Here is a 23,604-nt window from a genome sequence, read left to right on the forward strand (position 1 = left end):
GAAATCAGGTGACTGAAGCTTCGGAGGTGGAAATAGCTGGGATTGGAAGCCCTGGGTCTTGGGCCCCGCCCCAAGCCCCAGCAGCTGCTGACACCCTTTGCAGATGTTCAGGATGACCATGGAGGGGAGGTTGCATTTCCTCATCTTGGTCTGCCCACCTGAGCCTGCACACACGGTAAGTTTGTAGTGTGGAAAGGCACCAGCCCATGGGTTAAGGGGCCTAGAAGGGAGAGTTGTGACCCAGTCTGGGCCAGCAACCAGCTGTGTTACCTGGGGGAATCCCTCTGCCTCTCTGTGCCTTGGTTTCACCATCTCTGTCCAGTGGGTACAGTGGACCACATGATGACATCTCCCTGATAGCTTGGAAAGCAGTGACTGTGCTTTGGTAGGCACCGATTCTGTGCCAGGCCCTACACCAATGGCTGAAGCTGGTGAAGTGAGCACTGCAAGTACCCCCGGTTCACAGGGAGGACACACCGTGGCAAAATGGCCAGCCAAGAGTGGAACTTGGGTCTGGGTGGCCCAGAGTCCACGGGCCTGATCACAGCTCTTTCCAATCTGCGGCTGCCAGTCCCTCTCCTGGGTAGAGAGGCTGAGAAGCAACTGCCCTGCACACAGGCCTGACTCCCCTCACCTTCCCAGCCCGACGGCCAGGCCCCCTGACAGCTGTTGGCAGGTCCCCCGCGGCCCCCAGCCCACTGGGCTCTGTTCCCAGAGCCTGCGGCCTGCTCCTTAGACCTTCCAGGTCCCACGGGCTTGCGGTCTGCCCCCTGCCCCTGCTGCTGAGGCCAAGGAGGCGGCCCACAGGGGCTGGGGCTAGGAGAGGCCCCAGCCCCCGCCCCCTGCGGAGAGGGTGGGGAGGGTGGAGCTGTGGGAGTTTCACTGGTTTAAAAATACACAGAGGAAGCGAGTGAGAGAAAGGGGAAGGGGAGGTGGGAGAGGCACCTCAACTTTGATGTCCAGAGCCTTGCGCGGCCACTCGCAAGCTGGCCAAGGGCTTCACACAACTTGCCAAGATGACAGAGGGGACCAAGAAGACCAGCAAAAAGTTCAGTGAGTGCGGGGTGCCGTCTTCACTGTCCTCCATCCCTGGCTGTCCTCTGGGCCTCTCTCTGCATCTGTTTCTTCATCACTGTCTTCATTTCCGTTTCTCTCTCTCTCTCACTGTTTTACTTTTTTTGTTTTTTACCTTTGGACGCCAGTGTCTCTGTCACCCAGGCTGGGGTGCAGTGGCACAATCTCGGCTCACTGCAGTCTTGACCTCCCAGGCTCAAGTGATCCTCCCACCTCAGCCTCTTAAGTAGCTAGGCAAGTAGTTAGGACTCCAGGCACAATTTAACTTTTTTTTTTGGCTGGGTGCGGTGGTGGCTCACGCCTGTAATCCCAGCACTTTGGGAGGCCGAGGCCAGGGGATCACCTGAGGTCAGGAGTTCGAGACCAGCCTGGCCAATGTGGTGAAACCCATCTCTACTAAAAATACAAAAAATTAGCCGGGTGTGGTGGCAAGCACCTGTAATCCCAGCTACTCAAGAGGTTGAGGCAGAAGAAACGCTTGAACCTGGGAGGTGGAGATTACAGTGAGATTGCACCACTGCACTCCAACCTGGGCGACACAGCAAGACTGCATCTCAAAAAATAAGTAAATATAAAAAAATAAGTAAACAATAAAATTGATTTTTTTGTTTTTTTTTTGTAGAGTCCGGGGTGGGGTCTCACTTTGTTGCCCAGGCTGGTCTCGATCTCCTGGGCTCAAGCGATCCTCCTGTTTCCAGCCTTGTTTCTCTTTCTCTTTGTCCATCACTGTCTCTCTGCAGACGTCTCTGCTTCTGGGCGTCCCCGTGGCTTTCTAGCTGTCATTCTGGCCCAGCATCTCTCTCTCTCTCTCTCTCTGACTCATTGACTTCGTTCTCCATCTCTGTGCTTCTCTTGTCTCTGTCTCTTTGTCTCCCCACCGTGTCTCTCGATCTCTGCAGTCCACTGTGTCTCTGGCTGTCTCTGACCTCGCAGCTGGGCAGGGGAGGCCTTCGCACACTCCATCGCCTGCCCACAGGCCTGGGCTCACATGGGATCCCAGGTGGGGAGTTACTGGGGCGACAGGGGGATGGGGGTGTCATGGGATCCCAGGTGGGAAGTTACTGGGGCGCAGGGGGATGGAGGTGTCATGGAATCCCAGGTGGGGAGTTACTGGGGCGGCAGGGGCATGGGGGTGTCATGGGATCCCAGGTGGGGAGTTACTGAGGCGGCAGGGGGATGGGGGTGTCATGGGATCCCAGGTAGGGGGATGGGGGTGTCATGGGATCCCAGGTGGGGAGTTACTGGGACGGCAGGGGGATGGGGGTGTCCTGGGATGCTGTCCCACATTCCCAACAGCAGTGAGGCTGGGAGCTGACATTTGGGTAGGGAAAGAGCCCAGAGCTACTAGAACCAGGCTCCAGGGTGAGGGGCCACACTGGCCCACTGCTCTGTTTTCCTGTGTCTGTCCTTCCCAGTCCCAGCAAACTTTTTCTGTCTCCTGATTCCTTTGATCTGACCCCACCAGGGTGGGGGACAGGTGGTGTAAAGGGCAGCGATTATGACTGCATTTCCCAGAGGGCAATGCTGAGGCCCGGAGACTTGCCTGAGATCACACTGGCTATTGAGCAGGGCCCAATCCCAGACCCTGGAGTCTGGGCCTCAGTTTCCCTCCCGGCCCCCACTATCTCCTCCAAACACCTGGTGCCCAGGAGGCAAAACCAGTGATGCTGAGAAAGAAGGTGGTTGGGGGTCCTCCCTCTGGCCACTGATGCAATTTCCACCCCCACCGCATGCAGCGGAAGGGCAGAGCGGCCACATTTGCGACCACGTTTCTCGGGAGACCAAGGCAATAACCAAATGGGGCCAGCAGGGCTGGGACACAAACCCCTGAGCACTGACCCAGCTGTGCCGAGCCCTTGGTCTGTGTCCAGGCTCAGCTGCGGCCTTGCTGTGTGACCCTGGGGGAGTCCCTCCCCATCTCTGGACCTCAGTTTCCTCCCTTGTCAACTGGGGACATCCTACCTGCATCCCAGCACGGGTGCGAGCAGCTGAGGAGGTGGAGGATGCTGAGGACGTGGAAAATGCTAGAGTTTTTCCTTTTTGCTCATCTGGGGGCTATGGGGAAGTCAGTTGGTGGTGGCTGTGAGAAGGGACAGTCCCACAGCTGAGGGCAGGGGTAGGGAACTCACATGCACCCCTGTGGAAACCAGGAGATGGTATCACCCCAGCCGTTCCTCTTGAGTCTGGAGCTGGGCTCAGCTGACAGGAAGGAGAGAACCACAGACAGTGCGACCCTTAGGCTCGCAACAACCCCCTCCTCATTCTACCCCCACCCCAGGTGCACAGAGGCTGGCTGGAACACGCCCCAACCCCCGATACGAGCACAAAACACGCATACCTGCTCCACCTACCAGCAGCGTGACCTCAGTTCATTACACTGCTCTCAATCTCAATTTTCACATCTGGAAAATGGGAATTAAACTGTGTCACCGAGTTATGCTGAGAATTCTTGCAGCACATGTTTGGCAGATGCAGAATCATTTTCAGAAATTTTAAAATTATTATTGTCAGTGGCCGGGCGCCGTGGCTCACCCCTGTAATCCCAACACTTTTGGAGGCTGAGGTGGGTGGAGCCCTTGAGGTCAGGAGTTTGAGACCAGCCTGGCCAACATGGTGAAACCCTGTCTCTACTAAAAGTACAAAAATCAGCCGGGCGTGGTGGCACTTGCCTGTAATCCCAGCTACTCGGGAGGCTGAGGCAGGAGCATCGCTTTAACCCAGGAAGCGGAGGTTGCAGTGAGCCAAGATTGCACCAGTGCACTCCAGCCTGGGTGACAGAGCGAGACCCTGTCTCAAAAGAAAAAATAATAAATAAATAATTATTACTATTAGAGACAGGTTCTTGCTCTGTTGCCCAGACTGGAGTGCAGTGGTGCCATCATAGTGCACGGCAACCTTGAACTCCTGGGCTCAAGCCATCCTCCTGCCTCAGCCTCCCAACTAGCTGGGATTACAGGCACACACCAGCATATCCAGCTAACTTTATTTATTTATTTATTTAGAGATGGAGTCTCACTCTTATCGCCCAGGCTGGAGTGCAGTGATGCAATCTTGGCTCACTGCAGCCTCCACCTCCAGGGTTCAAGTGATTCTCCTGCCTCAGCCTCCCAAGTAGCTGGGATTACAGACATGCACCACCATGCCTGGCTAACTTTTGTATTTTTAGTAGAGACAGGTTTTCACCATGTTGTCCAGGCTGGTCTCAAACTCCTGACCTCAGGTGATCCACCTGCCTCAGCCTCCCAAAGTGCTGGGATCACAGGTGTGAACCACAGCACCTGGCCTTACTTTTTTATTTTTTGTAGAGACAGGGTCTTGCTATGTTGTCCAGGCTGGTCTCAAACTCCTGACCTCAGGTGATCCACCCGCATCAGCCTCCCAAAGTGCTGGGATTACAGGCGTGAGCCACCATGCCTGGCCTAAGCTTTTCTTTAATTCTCACATTGCCCTAGGAGGTAGGTGTTGGAATCTCTATTTTACTGATGTGGAGAATGAGGTTCAGCTCAGAGAGGTCAAGTGACTTGCCTAAGGTCACACAGCTAGGATGTGAAAGAGCAGGAATTCAAGTCCAGGACTATGTGATCCCAAAGCTCCCATCTTATACCACTTCCAGGGGTGTGTTAACAATTAGAAGGGGTATCCAGGAAGCCCCCAGCCCTCTTTAGCCCCTCACGGAGTGAAACTGCAGGAATTGTTCATTATTATTACTGATGTTGACATTGTCATTACCTTCTTTTCCTTCCCTTCCCCTCTGCTAGAGTTCTTCAAGTTCAAGGGCTTTGGGAGTCTCTCCAACCTCCCTCGGTCCTTCACTCTGAGACGATCCTTAGCTCCCATCAGTAGGCAGTCCCATTTGGAGCCTGACATCTTTGAAGCCACGCAGGATGACATGGTGACGGTGCCCAAGAGTCCCCCAGCCTATGCCCGCTCCAGTGACATGTACAGCCACATGGGCACCATGCCTCGCCCCAGCATCAAGAAAGCACAGAACTCACAGGCTGTCCAACAGGCCCAGGAGGTGGGTCCCAAGCCCAACCTGGTACCCCGAGGTGTACCCGACCCCCCAGGCTTGGAGGCAGCCAAGGAGGTGATGGTGAAGGCCAATGGCCCTCTAGAGGACATCCCAGCAATGGAACCCAACCCTTCAGCAGTGGAGGTAGACCCCATCAGAAAGCCTGAGGTCCCCACAGGAGACACGGAAGAGGAGAGACCTCCCAGGGACGTGCACTCAGAAAGGTAGGTGCCTAGGGACTGGTTGGGACCTGCAGGGATGGCTTCTGTTTTTTTTTTTTCTTTCCTTTTCTTTTTTTCTTTTTGACACAGAGTGTTGCTTTGTCTCTCAGGCTGGAGTGCAGTGGTATGATCCTGGCTCACTGAAACCTCTGCCTCCCGGGTTCAAACGATTTTCCTGCCTCAGCCCCCTGAGTAGCTGGGACTACAGGCTCCAGTCACCACGCCCGGCTGATTTTTGTATTTTTAGTAGAGACAGGGTTTCACCATGTTGGCCAGGCTGGCCTCGAACTCCTGACCTCAGGTGATCTGCCCGCCTTGGCCTCCCAAAGTGCTGGGATTACAGGCATGAGCCACCACGCCTGGGCTTCTTTTAAACCCAGTACACATCTGGGTTAAAAAGAAAAAAACCTACACATTGACCAGGTGCTAACTGTAGACCAGGCACTGTGATAAACCCTTTACTTGTAATTAGCAAAATAAAACTGGCAAGGCGAGACTGTTACCGTTTCCATAGGACAGATGAGGAAGCTGAGATTCACATGGTAATGTCATCTGCCTCAGTCAGGGTGCACATTTGCTAATGACAAAGCCAGCATGTGAACCGAGACCCCCCTGCCTCCAAAGCCCCAGTCAGCCTCTAGCACGGGCCCTCAGCTGCTGGATGGATCCTAAACCCAGTCACTAGATCCCTGCCCTGAACCCCCTCACCCAAATAGTCACCATTAGTTCTGCTGGACAATACCTCCACCTAGTCTAGAAAACCATTTGATTTGTTAGCTTAGTTTGGTTATAGGGTGAGTTGAGTTCATGCAAAAATACAAATTGTGATAATAGGACAATAGCTCCCATTTAGTAAGCATTTTTACTGGGTATCAGAACAAATATCTCCCTGAAAACTCAGTAGAAGATTCAGTCATTAAGGCTGGGTGCGGTGGCTCATGCCTGTAATCCCAGTATTTTGAGAGGCTAGGAGTTTGAGACCAGCCTGGCCAACATAGTAGAACCCCATCTCTACTAAAAATACAAAAACTAGCAGGGCGTGGTGGCATGTGCCTGTAATCCCAGTTACTTGGGAGGTGGAGGCATGAGAATTGCTTGAACTCGGGAGGTGGAGGTTGCAGTGAGCCGAGATCATGCCACTGTGCTCCAGACTCGGCGACAGAGCAAGACTCACTCTTGGAAAAAAAAAAAAAAAAAGATTCAATTATTAGCCCCATTTACAGATTGGGAAACTGAGACTCAACCAAGGTTACACAGAGCTGGGATTTGAGCAGAATCTGCTTGCCTCCAGAGGCTGCACACTTATGTACCACATTGGACTCACCACCTTCTCAACCCTAGGGCCATGTCTTTCACATCCAGGGAGACCCCTCAATCCCAGCCAAAGGCGTCCCCAACTTTTCAATCCTTAGAACCTTTGTATCAACCACACCAGTCACATGTGCCTGTCGAAATAAAGAAAAAAAGTCAGCTGGCCAGGCGCAGTGGCTCACGCCTGTAATCCCAACACTTTGGGTGGCCGAGATAGGCGGATCACGAGGTCAAGAGTTTGAGACCAGCCTGGCCAAAGAGACCAGCCCAACCAACATAGTGTAACCCTATCTCTACTAAAAATACAAAAATTAGCCGGGCGTGGTGGCGCACACCTGTAATCCCAGCTACTCGGGAAGCTGAGGCAGGAGAATTGCTTGAACCTGGGAGGCAGAGGTTGCAGTGAGCCAAGATCGCGCCATTGCACTCCAGCCTGGGTGACAGAGCGAGACTCCAACTCAAAAAATAAATAAATAAATCAAAAGCCAGCTGAGCAAAAGTAATTGTAGGGCCAGTTCTGGGACCTTTCTTTCTTTCTTTCTTTCTTTTTCTGGTAACTTTCTTGAGCAGCTTTTTCCTGAGACACCAAGCACAGCCTCTGTCTCTGAGCTGTAATTGCCTAGACCCCTGATCAGCGAAGAGGACCATGTAAAGGGGTAAAATGAATCCAGTCCAGATTCTGCCTCTTACTGGCTGCATGAGTGGACAAATCTGCTCCTCTCTTGGAGCCTCAGTTTCTCATCTGATAAATGAACATAACAATAGCGCCTCCCTGGTCGGGTTGTGGTGAGGATTCAAGAATAACATACCTGTAAAATCTCAACACAGTGGCTGGCATGCTGCACTCAGTCAATGGGAACGCTATATTTACGATTAATAGAACTCATGTTTTTCTACCATCCCTGGCTGCCTTCTGTCATCCCCTCCTACATTCGCCCTCATTCGGGAGTAGAGGACCAAGGATTGTATGTAGGGGAGAGGGCTTGATGATGGGTCCTGGGGCGTTCTAAGGCACCCCAAGGTATGAGACTGCACCAGAGGCCTGGCCCCTCCCACTCAGGGAAGCCGAGTTTCGCGGGAGCGGGGCGGGGCGGGGTGGGGCGAGGCGAGGCGGAGTTGAGGGCGTGTATAGGGGCGTGGCCTAACCCAGGCTGCGCGGAGAGCTGTTGGGGAAGCGAGCTTCGGTGCCTGGCGGGCGAGGCGGAGGGGTGTGCTAGGGGGCGCGGCCTTCCCAACACGGACTGATGGGGAGGGGGCGGAGCGAGACCGGAGGCGGAGCGAGACCGGAGGCGGAGGGCCATGTCCGAGGCGGGGAGCGTCCTTCCCTGCCTGTGGAGTAGGCGGTGGAGCCGGGACAGGCAAGGAGCGCAGGGGCGTGTCTGGGGGCGTGGTCTACAGGTCAGTCTCCGCCCCCGGAATCCGGCACTGAACTCCGCAGCCCCGTGGCCTGAGAAAGGCGGGAGCCGCTGAGCTTAGGAGGTCCCCGGGCTGCAGGCGGCGACAGCGGGGGAAGCATGACTGCTGTGGGCCGAAGGTGCCCCGCGCTGGGGTCCCGAGGGTGAGTGACCGAGCTGGGCCTGAGGAGGGCCAGCGGGGAGCAGGAGAGGTCGAAGGAGGAAATCTGCACCCCTGGGGCAACTGACAAATTTGGGGGTGGGGTTAGCATCAGGGACTTTTCTAAGCCAGCTTTCTTTGGGTGTAATTTTATCACCGCAGGTCAGGCATCTGCTTATCTACTCTACACAACAGCTCCAGGAGAGAGGTACTATTATCACCCCCATTTTATAGATGAGGAAAGAAAGACTTGCCTGCCGCGTTTGACACAGCCGGTGAGCGTCAGAATCAGGGTTTAATCCCAGCTTCCTGGCCCATGCTTTTAACACCTGGGCAACACATCCCTCTCCAGCAGGGCTAGGGCCGCTGAGAATGGCAAGTCCAGGACCCAGCCCAAGCCTTCTTGCTCTGTGGACAGAGCCCTGGTGGGCCTAGCAGTGCTTCTGGCATCATGCTTAGCCAGGAGCTGACCAAGGAAATGGAGAGACTCTTGCTCTCCAGCATCTGGAGTGTCCCGAGGAGGATGGGGTTAGCAGACCAGATTGAGCCCCCTTCTGGTGCCCCGGGACCCAGTGCTCCATCTGCACTGGTGGCTCACGGTTGAACATTTCTTCCAGAAGTCTCTGAACCTCAGCCCTGTGCCCTGGAGTTGGGGGAGCAGTCTGGTCCGTGAGATCTCAGATTAGCCCTGCCCCACTCTGGTCCTCAGTCTCCCCAGTGGTTCAGATGGGCCTGAGATGGTCTCGGAGGATCCATCCAGTTTGGGGAGGAGGACATTAGGGAATTGCTAGTGAGCAAGTTCGGGGGCCCTGTCCCTGAGTGTCTAGAGGAGGCTGTCCCAGGCCTAAGCTGGGGAGACTGTCCCTCCCCCACCCCTGGGGAGGCAGGGTGCACCTGGAGCAGGAGGAAGGAAGGGGAAAAGGTGAGGCTGCAGGGGTTTCCTGGTGTCCTGTTCCCTGCTGAGATCATAGGGATGAAGAGGAAGGAGGGAGGAGGGACCTTTAGCTCCCCCCTCAAAAAAAAAGAAAGCACCAGCCTAGCCTACCTCCCAAGGACCCTCAGTCTTCTGCAGGTCCCAGAGAGGCACCCTCGCTCCTCAATCCATCTTACAGAGGAGGAAGCACAAGCCTGGAGAGGGACAGGAAGCCCCAGCACTCCCTACCCCATGCCCACCCACACTGGAATTGTCAGGCCAGGGTCCTGCCAGGCATGATCACCAGCTGACAGCAAGCGAGCACCTGACAGGTGTTGTCTAGCTCATGGGGCCTGTGAGGTGGGAGCCTCTACTTGCTCCATTTTGCCAGTGAGGAGACTGAGGCTCAGAGAGGGGAAGGGACTCTCCTGGGGTCACAGAGAAATTGGGTGTCAGGCCTGACTCTTTGATCCCAGGCCTGACTAGCTCCTAAGCCCAAGCTCTTAACCACTAGGTCACATTTCCCCTCCTGCAAGTAAAGATCTCAAAGCTTTTTCTTTTCTTTTATTTATTTATTTATTTATTTATTTTTTTGAGATGGAGTTTCACTCTTGTTGTCCAGGCTGGAGTGCAATGGCGTGATCTCGGCTCTCTGCAACCTCCGCCTCCTGGGTTCAAGCATTTCTCCTGCCTCAGCCTCCCGAGTAGCTGGGATTACAGGCATGTGCCACCACGCCTGGCTAATTTTTTTTTTTTTTTTTTGTATTTTTAGTAGAGACGGAGTTTCTCCATGTTGGTCAGGCTGATCTCGAACTCCTGACCTCAGGTGATCTGCCCGCCTCTGCCTCCCAAAATGCTGGGATTACAGGCGTGAGCCACCGCGCCCAGCCAGCTTTTTCTACCATTCTTTCAAATGACTTCCCATGACCCCCTGGAAAGGAACCCATTTTGCAGATGAAAACATTGAGATTTTTGTGAGGCTAATAACTTGCTTGAGGTGATGCAGTCAGTTGAGTTGGAATGATATTCATTTTCATATTGACTGAGGTACAGCTATGCCTCAGACACTGTTCTAGGTTCTGGGAGATAGCGGTGAGCATGGCAGACAAAACCCTGCCCTCAGGGAGTCCCCATTCCAGGGCAGGGGAGACAGATGATAGACAAGATAAATGAGTTCTGTGGTCCACTAGAAGAGAAAAGACTTATCGAGAAAATTTAAAATCCGCTCTAGAATTGGTTGGCGAAAGCAGGGAGTGGCTGGCGGTGCCAATTTAAGAAGGTTAACCAGAAAGAAAGGCCCAGTGAGGAAGTGACATTTGAACAAAGGAGACGAAGGGACAGACCCTCTTGCTGTCTGGGAAGGAGCACACCGGGCCCAGGGAACAGCAAGTATAAAGGCCCTGAGGTGGCATGTTTGGGGAACAGCAGAGACCAGTGTGGCTGGGGCAGAGCAAGGTGGGGAGGACAGGGAGGAGTGGTCTGGGAGGCTGGGATGGAAATGGGTACAGATAACATAGGGCCTGGAAGGGCCCAGCGAGGACCTGGCTTTGGCTCTGAGCAAAACGGGAGCCATTGCTGGCCTTGAACAGCGACAGGCTCCACTGTGACTTATGTTTTTAAAAGACCTTTTTTTAGGAGGATCTTTTCTGTGTTTGATATCTTTTTGAGACAGGGTCTCATTCTGTTGCCTAGGCTGGAGTGCAGTGGCTCGATCATAGCTTGTGGCAGCCTCGAACTTTTAGGATAATCTGATTGCTGTTCCGTGTCGCATTTTAGTGCCTCCTCTGAGAGTCCTTTGCCTCCCACTTGGAGATCCAAGCTCCGACCCTCACTCCCAAGGGGCTGTTTGGAAGGAAACGGAGACTTGAGAACCAGGGGTACCCTGTGTTGCCCCTGCCACAGACCTGGTGCCAGGCACTGAAAACAGGCCAGGATACTCCCCCACCCCCCACCCCATTTCCTTTTGGAATGTTGATTCTGGTCCAAGAATTCCCAACTCTCCCCAGAGTCCCACGACCCTCTCGGCCCTGCAGGGTGACGTCAGCTGCCGGGCATCTGGTAGCGATTACCCACCAGGGGAGGGGGTCGTGGTGGGCCCCGTCTGTGCAGCCTCTTCAGGCTCTGGGAGGCTGGTCCTTGTCTTCCGAAGGGGCCCAGCTGCTCCTGGCTCTCATTTCCTGTGGAGACTTTCTCACAGTCCTTGAGACCCCCGGATGCCTTGGGCTGTGGGAACTGGGCTGGTTTGGGAAGGATGGGCTGTTCCCCCGATCCCTAGCTGGATCCACATCCCCCCAAACCCTCAGGGGACCCTGTTGCAGGCTGCTGGACCTGTGTGGGGTGAGGGCTGGGGAGGATAGGGGTCAGGTACAGCAGTAGCTCAGAGGCCCACTGACTGTGTGACCTTGAGCAAGTCCCTTTTCCTCTCTGAGCCTTAGTTTCCCCATCAGTAAATTGGGGACAATGACAGCAGCTGCTTCATAGAGTCACTGTGAGGATGGGATATGTCAGGTAAAGCATTTATTCTGGGCTTGGCCTGAGTAAGTACCAGTAAACAGGAGCTACTCATGCTGTAGAAGGGGAAACTGAGGCCTGATGAGAGGGACTTGCCCAGAGCCACGCCACTTCCTACCTCTCAGCTGAGGGCCCGCTCAGGCTCCACCCCATTTCCTCTTCCTGACATTGGTTCTGGGCTCTGGTTGAAATGTTATTTTTTTGTTTGTCTGTTTCTTTGCCTTCCCTCTCTAGCTTCTCCTCCTCTCCACCCAGAAATGGCTCCCAATATCTGGGAGGGGGAGGTCCACCCATGTAAGGAACAGAGCAGAGAATTAGACATCAGGCCAACTGGTTCTAGTCTGAGCAGCTGCATGCCCTGGGTCAAGTTACAAGCTTCAGTTTTCTCCGCTGTAAAATGGGGCTTCGAGATCACAGGCATTCCATCAGCCGCCAGCGCTCAGTAGATGCCTTTTGTTTTCACTCTCTTCTTTGGCAGGTTTTGAGACTCGGGTGGCAGCTCTCAGGGCCCAGCATCCTCAGCTCCGCCCTGGGAAGAATGGCCTTCTCCTCACAGGGCTGTCGCCCGTCCTGAGCTCCTGCTGGACACCCCAGCCTGCTCAGGAAGACTGAGGGCTCCAGACGGTGGAGAGGGAGCAGGATGTGCTGGACACAATAGTGGCCCATCTTGGGGAGTGGGGCAGGACTAAAGCCAAGAATCGTCCCGGCAGGGAATCCCACAGGCCCCATGGCTGGTATCCTGGGCGAGATGGGGCTTTCCACCCAGCTCTCTTTGCCCAGGGCCTTTAAGGACTGAGAAGCTCAGAGCGGGCAGGTGCCTGTTGCTTCTCTGCAGTGGGTGAGTGAAGATGGGCATGAAGGAAGGAGTGAAGATGGGTGTGAAGGAAGGAAAGAGGCTGGGCACAGGGCTCACACCTGTAACCCCAGCACTTTGGGAGGCCAAGGCAGGTGGATCACCTGAGGTCAGGAGTTCAAGACGAGCCCGGCCAACGTGGTGAAACCCCATCTCTACTAAAAATACAAAAACTGGCCGGGCATGGTGGCACGCACTTGTAGTCTCAGCTACTTAGGAGGCTGAGGCAAGAGATTCACTTGAACCCGGGAGGCGGAAGTTGCAGTGAGCCGAGATCATGACACTGCACTCCTGGGCAACAAAGCAAGACTTCATCTCAAAAAAAAAAAAAAAAAAAGGGAGGAAAGCAACTTCAGCCCAGCCCCCCAGGAGGGGCAGTTTGGGAGGGTGGCCGATCTTCATGGGTAGAGGCTGGGACAGCAAGAGGAGCCCCACATGGGCCAGGGAACTTGCACCCCTCCTTCTCACGCCCTTCTGGGGAGGTAGTTATACTGTGCCCACTTTACAGATGAGGAAGTTGAGCTTCAGAGAGGGAAGGCAGGGAGCCAGGGATCGGGGGCAGGGGAAAAGCTGAGAGGCAGGTGGCAGAGCTTGGGGAGGTCTCCACTTGAGGACATATGTCCAGGCCTCAAGGCCCAAGGGAACAGACAGGGACAGAGAGCAGACAGGCCTCTGCAGAGGACCAGGCCACCATCATGAAAGAGGGCCAGGGTGGGGCAGGACGGCAGCCCCTCCCCACCCCTTCTCCTACAGGTCCTCTGGGGGAACGTCACCCTTCCTTCTGGCCCAGGATGAAGGCCCTGAAGGTAAAGCTTAGATTTAAACATGCATTGGGGGAAAAGAAGGATAATGGGCTTTAATTACTGCTCATTAATCCAATTAATTAAGCTAATGTATGCAGTAAGTGGTATCAGTTATCAGAACAAATCAGTTAATACAGGCAGTGAAAGGGGTTGGTTATTTAAATAATTAAAGCTGATGATTAATGGGACTGATTTAGCTCAATTGTCACTATTATTTATTAATTGATTTCACCACTAATACGGCAGGAGAAGTCTCTTTTAGGTTTGTAAAATGAGGAATAAAGGAATTAATTAGTGGAGCTGAGTTTTACAAATGGATGCTTTGATTCCTGGATTTGATCATTACAATGGGAGGGAGAGTTTTCTAGAAATCCCCAAGCAAACTGAACTCTGAAGGCTGCGTAGGAATGACCAACCCTAGCCAAAAGGGAGAGAGGACATTCCAGGCAGAGGGAACAGCACGTACAAAGGCCCTGAGGCTGCAGGGGGTCGAGCTCTTTGGAGGAAGTTTGAGAAGGCCAGAGTGCAAGGAAGGGAGAAGAGAGAGAAGGGATTTGACCAGCAGAGGCTGGGTCACAGATGGCCCAGCCAGGAGGACTAGACTTTGTCCTCAGGGCTGCAGGGGGCTGCTGTGACACTCATTTACTCATTCATTCATTCATTCATTCAAAAAAATATACTTACTAAGTTCCTGATGGTTCCTAACATTGTCTAGACAGAAACATAAACCCTTGTCCTCGTGGGGCTGACATTGTAGTGAGAGGAGCTAGTCATTACATGAGAGGAAATGTGTGCTAAGTCAGATGAGGGGTCAGGGCAAAATTAAGCAGGGAAGGGAATGTGGGAGTTGGGGAAGATCACACTTTCAGAAAGGGTGGCCAGAAGGCCTTGCTGAGAAGGGGACATTTTAGTGAAGAACTGAAGGAGGGGCTGGGTGTGGTCGCTCACACCTGTAATCCCAACACTTTGGGAGGCTGACATGGGAGGATCGCTCCAGCCAGGAGGTCGAGGCTATGGTGGCCATGATCTCACCACTGCATCCCAGCCTAAATGATAGAGCGAGACTCTGTCTCAAAAAAAAAAAAGAAGAACTGAAGGGCCAGGCATGGTGGCTCATGCCTGTAATCCCAGCACTTTTTGGGAGGCTGAGGCAGGCAGGTCACCTGAGATCAGGAGTTGAAGACCAACCTGGCCAACATGGCGAAACCCCGTCTCTGCTAAAAATACAAAAAATTAGCCTGGCGTGGTGGTGGTCACCTGTAATCCCACCTACTTGGGAGGCTGAGGCAGGAGAATTGCTTGGACACGGGAGGCGGAGGTTGCAGTCAGCCAAGATCGCGCCACTGCACTCTAGCCTGGGCGATGGAGTGAGACTCCGTCTCAACAACAACAACAACAGCCAAGAGCATGAGGGAGGGAACCCAGGGGATGTCTGGAGGAAAATATTCCAGGCAGCGGGAATAGGAAGTGCAAAGACCCTGAGGTGGGGCGGGGGAGATGGAGCAGCGCGGGTGAGGAGGAATGTCGTGGGCCATGAGGTCAGTGTGCAAGGCTGTTTCCAAGACCTTGGCTCTTACTGTAAGTGAAGCTGGGGGCCACGCAAGTGGGTTGGAGCAGAGGAAAGCTGTGATCTGACTTGCATTTGAACAGTACTGCTGTGGCTGCTGTGCGGGGAGAATAGGTTGCAGGGACACAGATGGAGGCAGGGAGGCCAGGGGGAGGTGGTGGTGATAGTCCAGGCAAGTGATGGTAGCAGATCGTAACTGGGCATGGTCATTGTGTCTTGGACATGTCAGAGTGTTGTAGCGCCACCCTGTGGTGAGGCCATGGGGTGGAAGAGTGGCCCCAGAGCCTCAGCTTCCCTGACCTGGGCCTCTGCCCTGAGCACCCCTATAGGCTCTGGCCACCCTAGTCAGGCCTGATCTCTTGTGCAGGCACCCTGTCTCCAAGGCTCTACCCCTGTTCCAGAGCCCGAGGGGAAGTACAGGAAGCAGGAGGAAGCGCTGGGTTGATCCAGTGTCCTGGCCAATTTGTTCCCAGCAGTGGGAGGATTTCCGGGCCTGAATAGCAGGAAATGTTGGGATGGGACGCCTCACCCGGGAAGAGTGGGCGGAGGTGGATGGGGGAGGGGTCCCTACTGTAGCTCACTCCACTGCTGCTGGACAGAGAGAGCCCAAAAGCCTACTGTTGCTGGGCTGTAGCTTGAGGAACTGTGGTTGGATACCAGCTAGGGCTTTCTAGGAGAGAAGATTAGAGATGAAGAATCCTAGAATGTTAGAACAGGGAGGGCTATCAGATAACGTCTCAAGGAGGAGGAGCTTTTGGCCTTAGGATTGGGGGAACCCACAATTTTATTTTTTATCTCGGCTTCCTTTTTTTTTTTAAAATATGAAGCTCCTGTATTTGAGGAGGTGGTCCAATATTTGACCTCTCCTCCCCATTTTGCAGATGGGAAGCCTGAGGCCTTTCTTAGCCAGAGAACCTGGGCCCAACCTAACAAAATTAATGATGACAGCGATTAACAATTAACATGACTGTTTACTATTCATGCATCCCTTTAAGCAATATTGCTTTCTTTCAACCTCTTCTTCTTGGGTTCAAGTGATTCTCTTGCCTCAGCGTCCCAAGTAACCGGGATTACAGGCGTTCGCTGCCACACCCGGCTAATTTTTCTTTAAGCAATATTTCTTGAGCTCCTGCAGGCACTATGTTGATGACTGGGTCTCAATGGTGAATTAGACAAAGTCAACACTTTCATAAGGGCATCAGATAATTAAGTCAGCAATTAAATATAAAGTGACCATTTCAGGCAGAAATTGCAAAAATTGAAAATAAAGTAGGATTGGGAACACAGAGTGAAGGAATGAGGGACTATTCGAGGTGGGGAGGTCAGGGAAGGCTTCTCCAAAGAGGTGACATTAAGCAAAGCCCTGAATAAAGAGGGAGGAGGGACAAGCTTCATGAAGCCCTTGGGGAAGAGCATTCCACGCAGAGGGAACAGCAAGAGCGAAGGCCCTGTGGCCGGAACAAATTGCCAAGGAGGGTGGGGCAGAGGCAGAATAAGGGACAGGAGGTGCAAGGGAGACAGGCTGGAGAGGTGGTGGGGTGGCTGTTGGATACCAGCAGGCCACACAGGACCTTGTGGGTTAGGGAACAGATGAGCCAATTTTTGCCTGTTTTTCTGGCATAATCATGGTACCCTCTTTACTCTTGCAAAGGAAGAAAAGTTCTGGTTTGGATGATAAATTGCACGGCCGCAGAGAGGAGTTTAGATTGTGTTCTTCTAGAGATGGGAGCCGCTGAAAGGCTGAGGATGGTGTGTGTGCCATGATCTGCTTAGGTTGTAAGCTTGGGCGCCTTCTGGTCTCAGGGCAGAAGCTGACTGTGGGTGATGAGAGTGGACACGGAGCCCGAGGGAAGGCTTCTCTGCTCCACCGGAGACACGAGGGTGGCCCCACTGTGGGGACGGGGTGGACATGCGGAGAAGATTCTGACGGTGGAGCGGCAGGATTTCCTGATGGACTGGGTGTGGAGCTGAATGGAAGAGAAGGGGCACAAAGGACCATATGGTTTTTGGCCAAAGTGGCAGGAAAGAGGAAACTGACATCAGCTGAGCCGGGGAAGATGGGGAGGGGGCGGGGAGGAGCCACAGTTCTGCTTTGGATACAACAAGTTGGAGATAGCCTTCAGATATCCAAGGGGAGGCATCCAGGAGGTAGTTGGGTTTCCAAGTCTGGGGATGGAGGGGCAGGTCCAGGCTGCCTGAGGGTAGGGGTAGCATTTAAGGCAGTGCAGTGGGGGGAGTGGTTCATGGTGGCCCTCAGGAAGAAGGAAGGAAAAATAGCCACCTCTGGCCTCTGGCCTCTCCAGGCTCTCCACCCTGGGGGCGGAGTCAATTCCTTAGCCCTCTAGCATCAGCAGTGGCTCCGCAGTGTGCTTGGCAGTGGCCGTGACTAGGTCACTCTACCCTAGGAAGTGAGTGCAGGGTAGGAGGACAGGGGCTGATCCCCAGCCTGGGGCCCTCCAGGGTTTAGAGTCAGGGATGATGGGGGTGGGGTGGGAGGAGGGGGTGGGGAGGGCAGAGAGAAGAAGAAAACCAGGGAAGCATAGTGTCCGTAGTCCAGGGAAGACAGTGGTTCGGGAAGCAGGCTCCATAATAAGCAGGTTAACGTTCATTAAGCCCTGAGTCCTCCAGTCAAAGTCATTAGGCAGAGACTGTCATTATTCCTGATTTACAGATACGAAATGCAGGCTCAGAGAGGTGAAGGGACTTGCCTAGGGGTGCACAGCTGGAAAGTGGAGGAGCCAGGCCAGCTGATAAGTGCCCCCTCCTGCCTTCAGGGTGAGCCTGCTGGGGTCCCAAGGGCCAGGTGCTGGCCCCAGGCAGGCAGGCAGGCAAGAGACTGGCATCTGGGGAGCCAAGCAGGGCTGGGGATGCTCACTTGTCTCCTCTCCTTCCAGGGCTGCTGGAGAGCCGGAGGCTGGCGGCGACTATGTGAAGGTAGGAGGGGCTGGGCCAGGGGTTGGTCAGAGGACACTGAAGGTCTCAGAGCCTGTTCCATTACGGGTGGGCAGAGCCCTTCCTCAAGCCTTGTTAGGAGCCAGACCTCACTGTGTATTCCCCGGGAGGGGAGGTTCTCGGAGTCGAGGCAGCATTTGGATCCAGTTTCATTCTCCGCACCTTCTTCCTACACCAGCCATTATTCTCTCCTGGCCCCAAACTCAGGGCATCCCAGTATTTGATATCATCTGACCCCACCCACTTGCCAGCTGGATGGGTCCCCAACAGTGTCTCTGTGCAAACGATGCAGCCTTCCAATCCCACCCAATCTTTGTGCACCTACTGTGTGCTGCCTCTGGGAGCAGGGAGCAGGAGAGGATGACTCAGTTCTTTATCACAGATAATGGGCACAGCTCAGATTTATCCAAAGCTTAATTTATCCTGGGTACTGGGAACACTGAAATGCAGTTTTGGCAGAGCACAGTGGCTCAGGCTTGTAATCCCAGCACTTTGAGAGGCCAAGGCGGGTGGATCACCTGAGGTCAGGAGCTCAGGACGAGTCTGGCCAACATGATGAAACCCTTTGCCTACTAAAAATACAAAAACTTAGCCAGATATGGTGGTGCGTGCCTGTAATCCCAGCTACTCAGGAAACTGAGGCAGGAGAATTGCTTGAACCCCGGAGGCAGAGGTTGTAGTGAGCTGAGATTGCGCCACTGCACCCCAGCCTGGGAAAAAAAAAAGCAAATGCAGTTTTGAAATAACAATGATAGTAATAATCATAATCATAAATAACATATTGAGTGCCTACTGTGTGCAGACCCTGTGCTGGCTGCTAGACACTGGAAGAGAGGCATTCTTTACATGAGAGATCTTTGATTCTCTCCCTCATCACTGGGTAGGGAGAGCCTTCTTGTGCCCATTTACGGATGGGAAACTTGAGGTCCAGAGAAGTGCAGTGACTTGCCCTGGGTCACATTACTTTTTTTTTCTTTTTTTTTTTTATACTGTAAGTTCTGGGGTAACATGTTCATGTGCAGAACATGCAGGTTTGTTACATAGGTATACACGTGCCATGGTGGTTGGCTGCACCCATCAAGCCATGATCTACATTAGGTATTTTTCTTAATGCTCTCCCTCCCCTAGCCCCCTACCCCGCATACTTTTAATGGTGAAAACCACAGTTACTTTTACACCAACCTGATATTATGAGGAAGAACTGGGATTACACCCCGAGTTTGATGCCAGGACTATAGCCAAAGCCCTTGGCCTTCTACCCCCAGGAGCCCCCACCCTGAGCAAGGCCCTGTGCCGAGTACTGAGAATAGGCAGAGGGCAAGGAGCACCAGGCCCTGAATTCAAAGGGCTCCTGGTCCAGGTGGGACCCACGGAAGAATCATACGGTGCTTTGCGCTTGTTTTTTGCAATCCATCAGATCCAACTTTTATTTTTATTATTATTTTTTAAGAGATGGGATCTCTCTCTGTCTGTCACTGCAGCCTTGTGCTTCTGGGCTCAAGCAATCCTCCCACCTTAGCCTCCTAAGTCCCTAGGACTACATGTGTGTGCCACTGCTAATTTAAAGAGATGGAGTCTCACTCTGTCGCCCAGGCTGGAACACGGTGGCGCGATCTCGGCTCACTGCAAGCTCTACCTCCCAGGTTCACACCATTCTCCTGCCTCAGCCTCCCGAGTAGCTGGGACTACAGGTGCCTGCCACCACACCCAGCTAATTTTTTGTATTTTTAGTAGAGATGGAGTTTCACTGTGTTAGCCAGGATGGTCTCGATCTCCTGACCTCATGATCTGCCTGCCTTGGCCTCCCAAAGTGCTGAGATTACAGGTGTGAGCCACCACACCCGGCCAAAAAAAAAAATTTTTTTTTAAAGATGGGGTCTCACTATGTTGCCCAGGCTGGTCTCAAATGCCTGGCCTCAAGTGATCCTCCTGCCTCAGTCTCCCAAAGTGCTGGGAATACAAACATGAGTGACCACGCCTAGCAGATCCAAATTTTAGTCCCGTCAAAGCATGATGGGCCAGGTGCAGTGGCTCAGGCTAGGCACAGTGGCTCATGCCTGTAATCCCAGCACTTTGGGAGGCCGAGGCGGGCAGATCACCTGAGGTCAGCAGTTTGAGACCAGGCTGGCCAACATGGCGAAATCCCATCTCTACTAGAAATACAAAAATTAGCCAGACGTGGTGGCACATGCCTGTAATCCCAGCTACCGGGGAGGCTGAGGCAGGAGACTTCCTTGAACCCAGGAGGCAGAGGTTGCAGTGACTCGAGATAGCACCACTGTACTCTAGCCTGGGCGACTGAGCAAGACTCAATCTCAAAAAAGAAAAAAAAAGGCATGATGTAGGCTGATATAAAAAACCCCACAAAACTAAAAAACAAATTTTAGTCTGAGATCTGCCACTTACTTGCCACTGGCTTTGGGTGTGGCATTGCCTCCCTGAGCCTGTGTTTGACTATGTGAAATGGTAACAAGGGTGCCTCCAACCCAGGGTTGCTATGGCTTCAGGGAGCTCATGGCCATGAGTGGGGGACCTAGGCCTGGAACAGCGTGGGCTGGCCTAGCTCCTCACCACAGGGACATTTCATCACCCTGAGATGCTACCTGCACAACTCTATGTAAGTGACTAGTAATGGAGCAGCGTGGGAAGTCCTGAGCTTGCTGCCCCCTCACCATCACCAGAAGCTGTGGGAGCTCCAGACGTGGGGGATGACTTTCAGCTGGGGAGCTGGGGAGCTGGAGATCAAGGAAAGCTTTCTGGAGGAGGAGGCATTGGAGCCAGGCCTTTGCAGTTGACTGGGAACATTCACTGAGATCTCTCCATGAGTGAAATGCTAGAAAGGAGACAAAGTTAAGCAGAGATGGGTAGGAGAGCTGTCCCGGCAGAGACAGGAGTGTGGACAAAGTCAGAAAGTAAACTGCATGAGCCCAGAAACAGAGTCTAGGGTAGGAGCAAGTCTAGCAGAAGTTCCAGAACCCTTATGCCACTGTGGGAGGGAGGACCTGGGGAAAACTAACACCAAAGGCAATGGTTGGAATGCAGGGGGCATATTTCAGCATCCCGCAGACCCCAGCTGCCTGTAAGGTGGTGAGAACCCTGTGAAGAATGTTAGCTTTATATTTTTTCCTATAGTTTATTTTTAGGGGTTAAAAATGTAGGGTTTTTTTTTTTTTGTTTTGTTTTAAACATTGTAAAATAAGTAGTATCTACTCAGTAGAACTGATTAAACAGTCTCCCAAAGGACAAAGTCAAAGGAATGTTAATTTTAGTTTCAAGACTCAGATGAGGTTCTGGGCACAGTGGCTCATGCCTGTAATCCCAGCAATTGGGAGGCCGAGGTGGGAGGGTCATTTAAGGCCAGGAGTTCGAGACCAGCCTGGGCAACTTAGCAAGATCCTGTCTCTACAAAAAATATATAAAAATTAGCTGGGAAGGCCGGGTGAGGTGGCTTACACCTGTAATCCCAGCACTTTGGGGGACTTGGGCCTTGGAATTGGGAGGCCAAGGCCGGCGAATCACTTGAGGCCACGAGTTTGAGACCAGCCTAGCCAAGATAGTGAAACCCCGCTACTAAAAATACAAAAAATTGACCGGGCGCCGTGGCTCACGCCTGTAATCCCAGCACTTTGGGAGGCCGAGGCGGGTGGATCATGAGGTCAGGAGATCGAGACCATCCTGGCTAACACTGTGAAACCCCATCTCTACTAGAAAAAGATATAAAAAAGATATCCAGGTGCACTATTGTAATCCCAGCTACTCAGGAGAATGAGGCAGCAGAATTGCTTGAATCTGGGAATTGGAGGTTACAGTGAGCTGAGATCTTGCCACTGCACTCCAGTCTGGGCAATGGAGTGAGATTCCATCTCAAAATAATAATAATAATAATAATAATAGTGGCCGGGCGCGGTGGCTCACGCCTGTAATCCCAGCACTTTGGGAGGCCGAGGCGGGCAGATCACAAGGTCAGGAGATCGAGACCATCCTGGTGAACACGGTGAAACCCCATCTCTACTAAAAATACAAAAAAAATTAGCCCTGCATGGTGGTGGGCACCTGTAGTCCCATCTTCTTGGGAGGCTGAGGCAGGAGAATAGCGTGAACCTGGGAGGCGACGGAGCTGGCAGTGAGTGGAGATCGTGCCACTGCACTCCAGCGTGAGAGACAGAGAGAGACTCCATCTCAAAAAAAATAAATAAATAAAATAATAATAGTAATCTGGGTATGGTGGTGCATGCCTGTAATCCCAGCTACTAGGAACTACTTGGGTGGCTGAGGCATGAGAATCACTTGAACCCAGGAGGGAGAGGCTGCAGTGAGCAGAGATTGAGCCACTGCACTCCAACCTGGGTGACAGAGTGAGACTGTGTCTTGAAAAAACAGAAAATTAGCTGAGTGTGGTGGTGCGCGCCTGTAGTCCCAGCTACTTGGGAGGCTGAGGCAAGAGAATTGCTTGAGCCCAGGAGGTCAATGCTGTGATTACGCCACTGTGCTCCAGCCTGGCCTACAGAGGGATACCCTGCCTCTTTAAAAAAAAAAAAAAAAAAAAGTCAAATGAGGGTTAAAAGGAATCAATAGTTGGGTTCCAAAAGCCCCCTCTTAGGCTGGGCGTGGTGGCTCATGCCTGTAATACCAGCACTTTGGGAGGCCAAGGCGGGCGGATCACTTGAGGTCAAGAGTTCAAGACCAGCCTGGCCAACATGGTGAAACCCCATCTCTACGAAAAGAAAAAAAAATTAACCAAGCATAGTGGCGCACACCTGTAATCCCAGCTACTCGGGAAGCTGAGGCAGGAGAATTGCTTGAGCCTGGGCAGCCGAAATTGCAGTGAGCCGAGATCACTCCATTCCACTCCAGCCTGGGCAACAAGAACAAAACTCTGTCTCAAAAAAACAAAACCAAAAGCCCCCTCCTACCTTGAGATACTCATCTTTGAGGAGTCAGCTTCCAGAACTGTTTTGTGTATCCTTTGATTCTAAGAAAAGGATTCTTAAATTCCAAGACCATAAAATTCCAGGCTGCTTGCCCAGAGCTTCAGATGTATTTACAGAACACAAACAAACAACTGAGGCTCAGAGAGGTGGACTCACCCACCTGCGGTCACACAGTCTGTCAGAAGGATTTAGACCTGAGGCCTGACTGATGGGGAATCAGCAATGGCTCCCTTTGCATTGAAGAGTATGTGGTTCTGGGACAAAAAGTCCAGTTTCTTTTTCTTTTTGAGACAGAGTCTTGCTCCATCACCCAGGCTGGAGTGCAGTGGTACAATCTCACCTCACTGCAACCTCTGCCTCCTGGGTTCAAGCGATTCTCAGGCCTCAGCCTCCTGAGTAGCTGGGATTACAGGCATGTGCCACCACACCCGGCTAATTTTTTTGTGTTTTTAATAAAGGATTTCACCATGCTGGCCAGACTGGTCTCGAACTCCTGGCCTCAAGTGATCCACTTGCCCTGGCCTCCCAGGGTGCTGGGATTACAGGCGTGAGCCACCATGCCGGGCCAAAAAGTCCAGTTTCTAAGACAGGAAGCTTGAAAATAATAGCGTGCACTTATTGAGCGCTTATTTCATGCCTGGCAACTTACATGCACCAGCTCAGCAAAAGCTTACAAGAGTTCTATGAGGTCAGCGCAGGCTTTAGCTGCGTTTGACAGGTGCATTTTCCACAAGTAAGTCGTAGATCCCAGGGAAGGGGCTGGTGGGAGTGGGCGCACCAGTAGTTAGGGGACAGTTGAACCCAGGCTGCCCCTCTAACCACTGGGCTTTACTGGCTCTCTGCACCCCCAGAGTCTTATCAGTGAACATCCGCGATTCCCAGCAGAGTCTCTGATTCCAAAC

General features: G+C 52.9%; 1 protein-coding gene across 1 annotated transcript in view; it reads left to right on the forward strand.

The window, feature by feature from the left end:
* Nucleotides 1-874: 874 nt before the first annotated feature.
* The window catches only part of SH2D3C (SH2 domain containing 3C), a 60,731-nt gene continuing 38,001 nt past the window's right edge, over nt 875-23,604 (forward strand). The window contains exons 1-3 of the mRNA XM_011988706.1: nt 875-1,053; nt 4,833-5,310; nt 17,714-17,753. Coding sequence (XP_011844096.1) covers nt 1,017-1,053; nt 4,833-5,310; nt 17,714-17,753 — 555 coding nt within the window. The 5' untranslated portion in view covers nt 875-1,016. The remainder of the gene's footprint in view (nt 1,054-4,832; nt 5,311-17,713; nt 17,754-23,604) is intronic.

Source organism: Mandrillus leucophaeus, unplaced genomic scaffold (assembly GCF_000951045.1).
Source record: "Mandrillus leucophaeus isolate KB7577 unplaced genomic scaffold, Mleu.le_1.0 Scaffold109, whole genome shotgun sequence".
NCBI classification, from domain to species: domain Eukaryota; kingdom Metazoa; phylum Chordata; class Mammalia; order Primates; family Cercopithecidae; genus Mandrillus; species Mandrillus leucophaeus.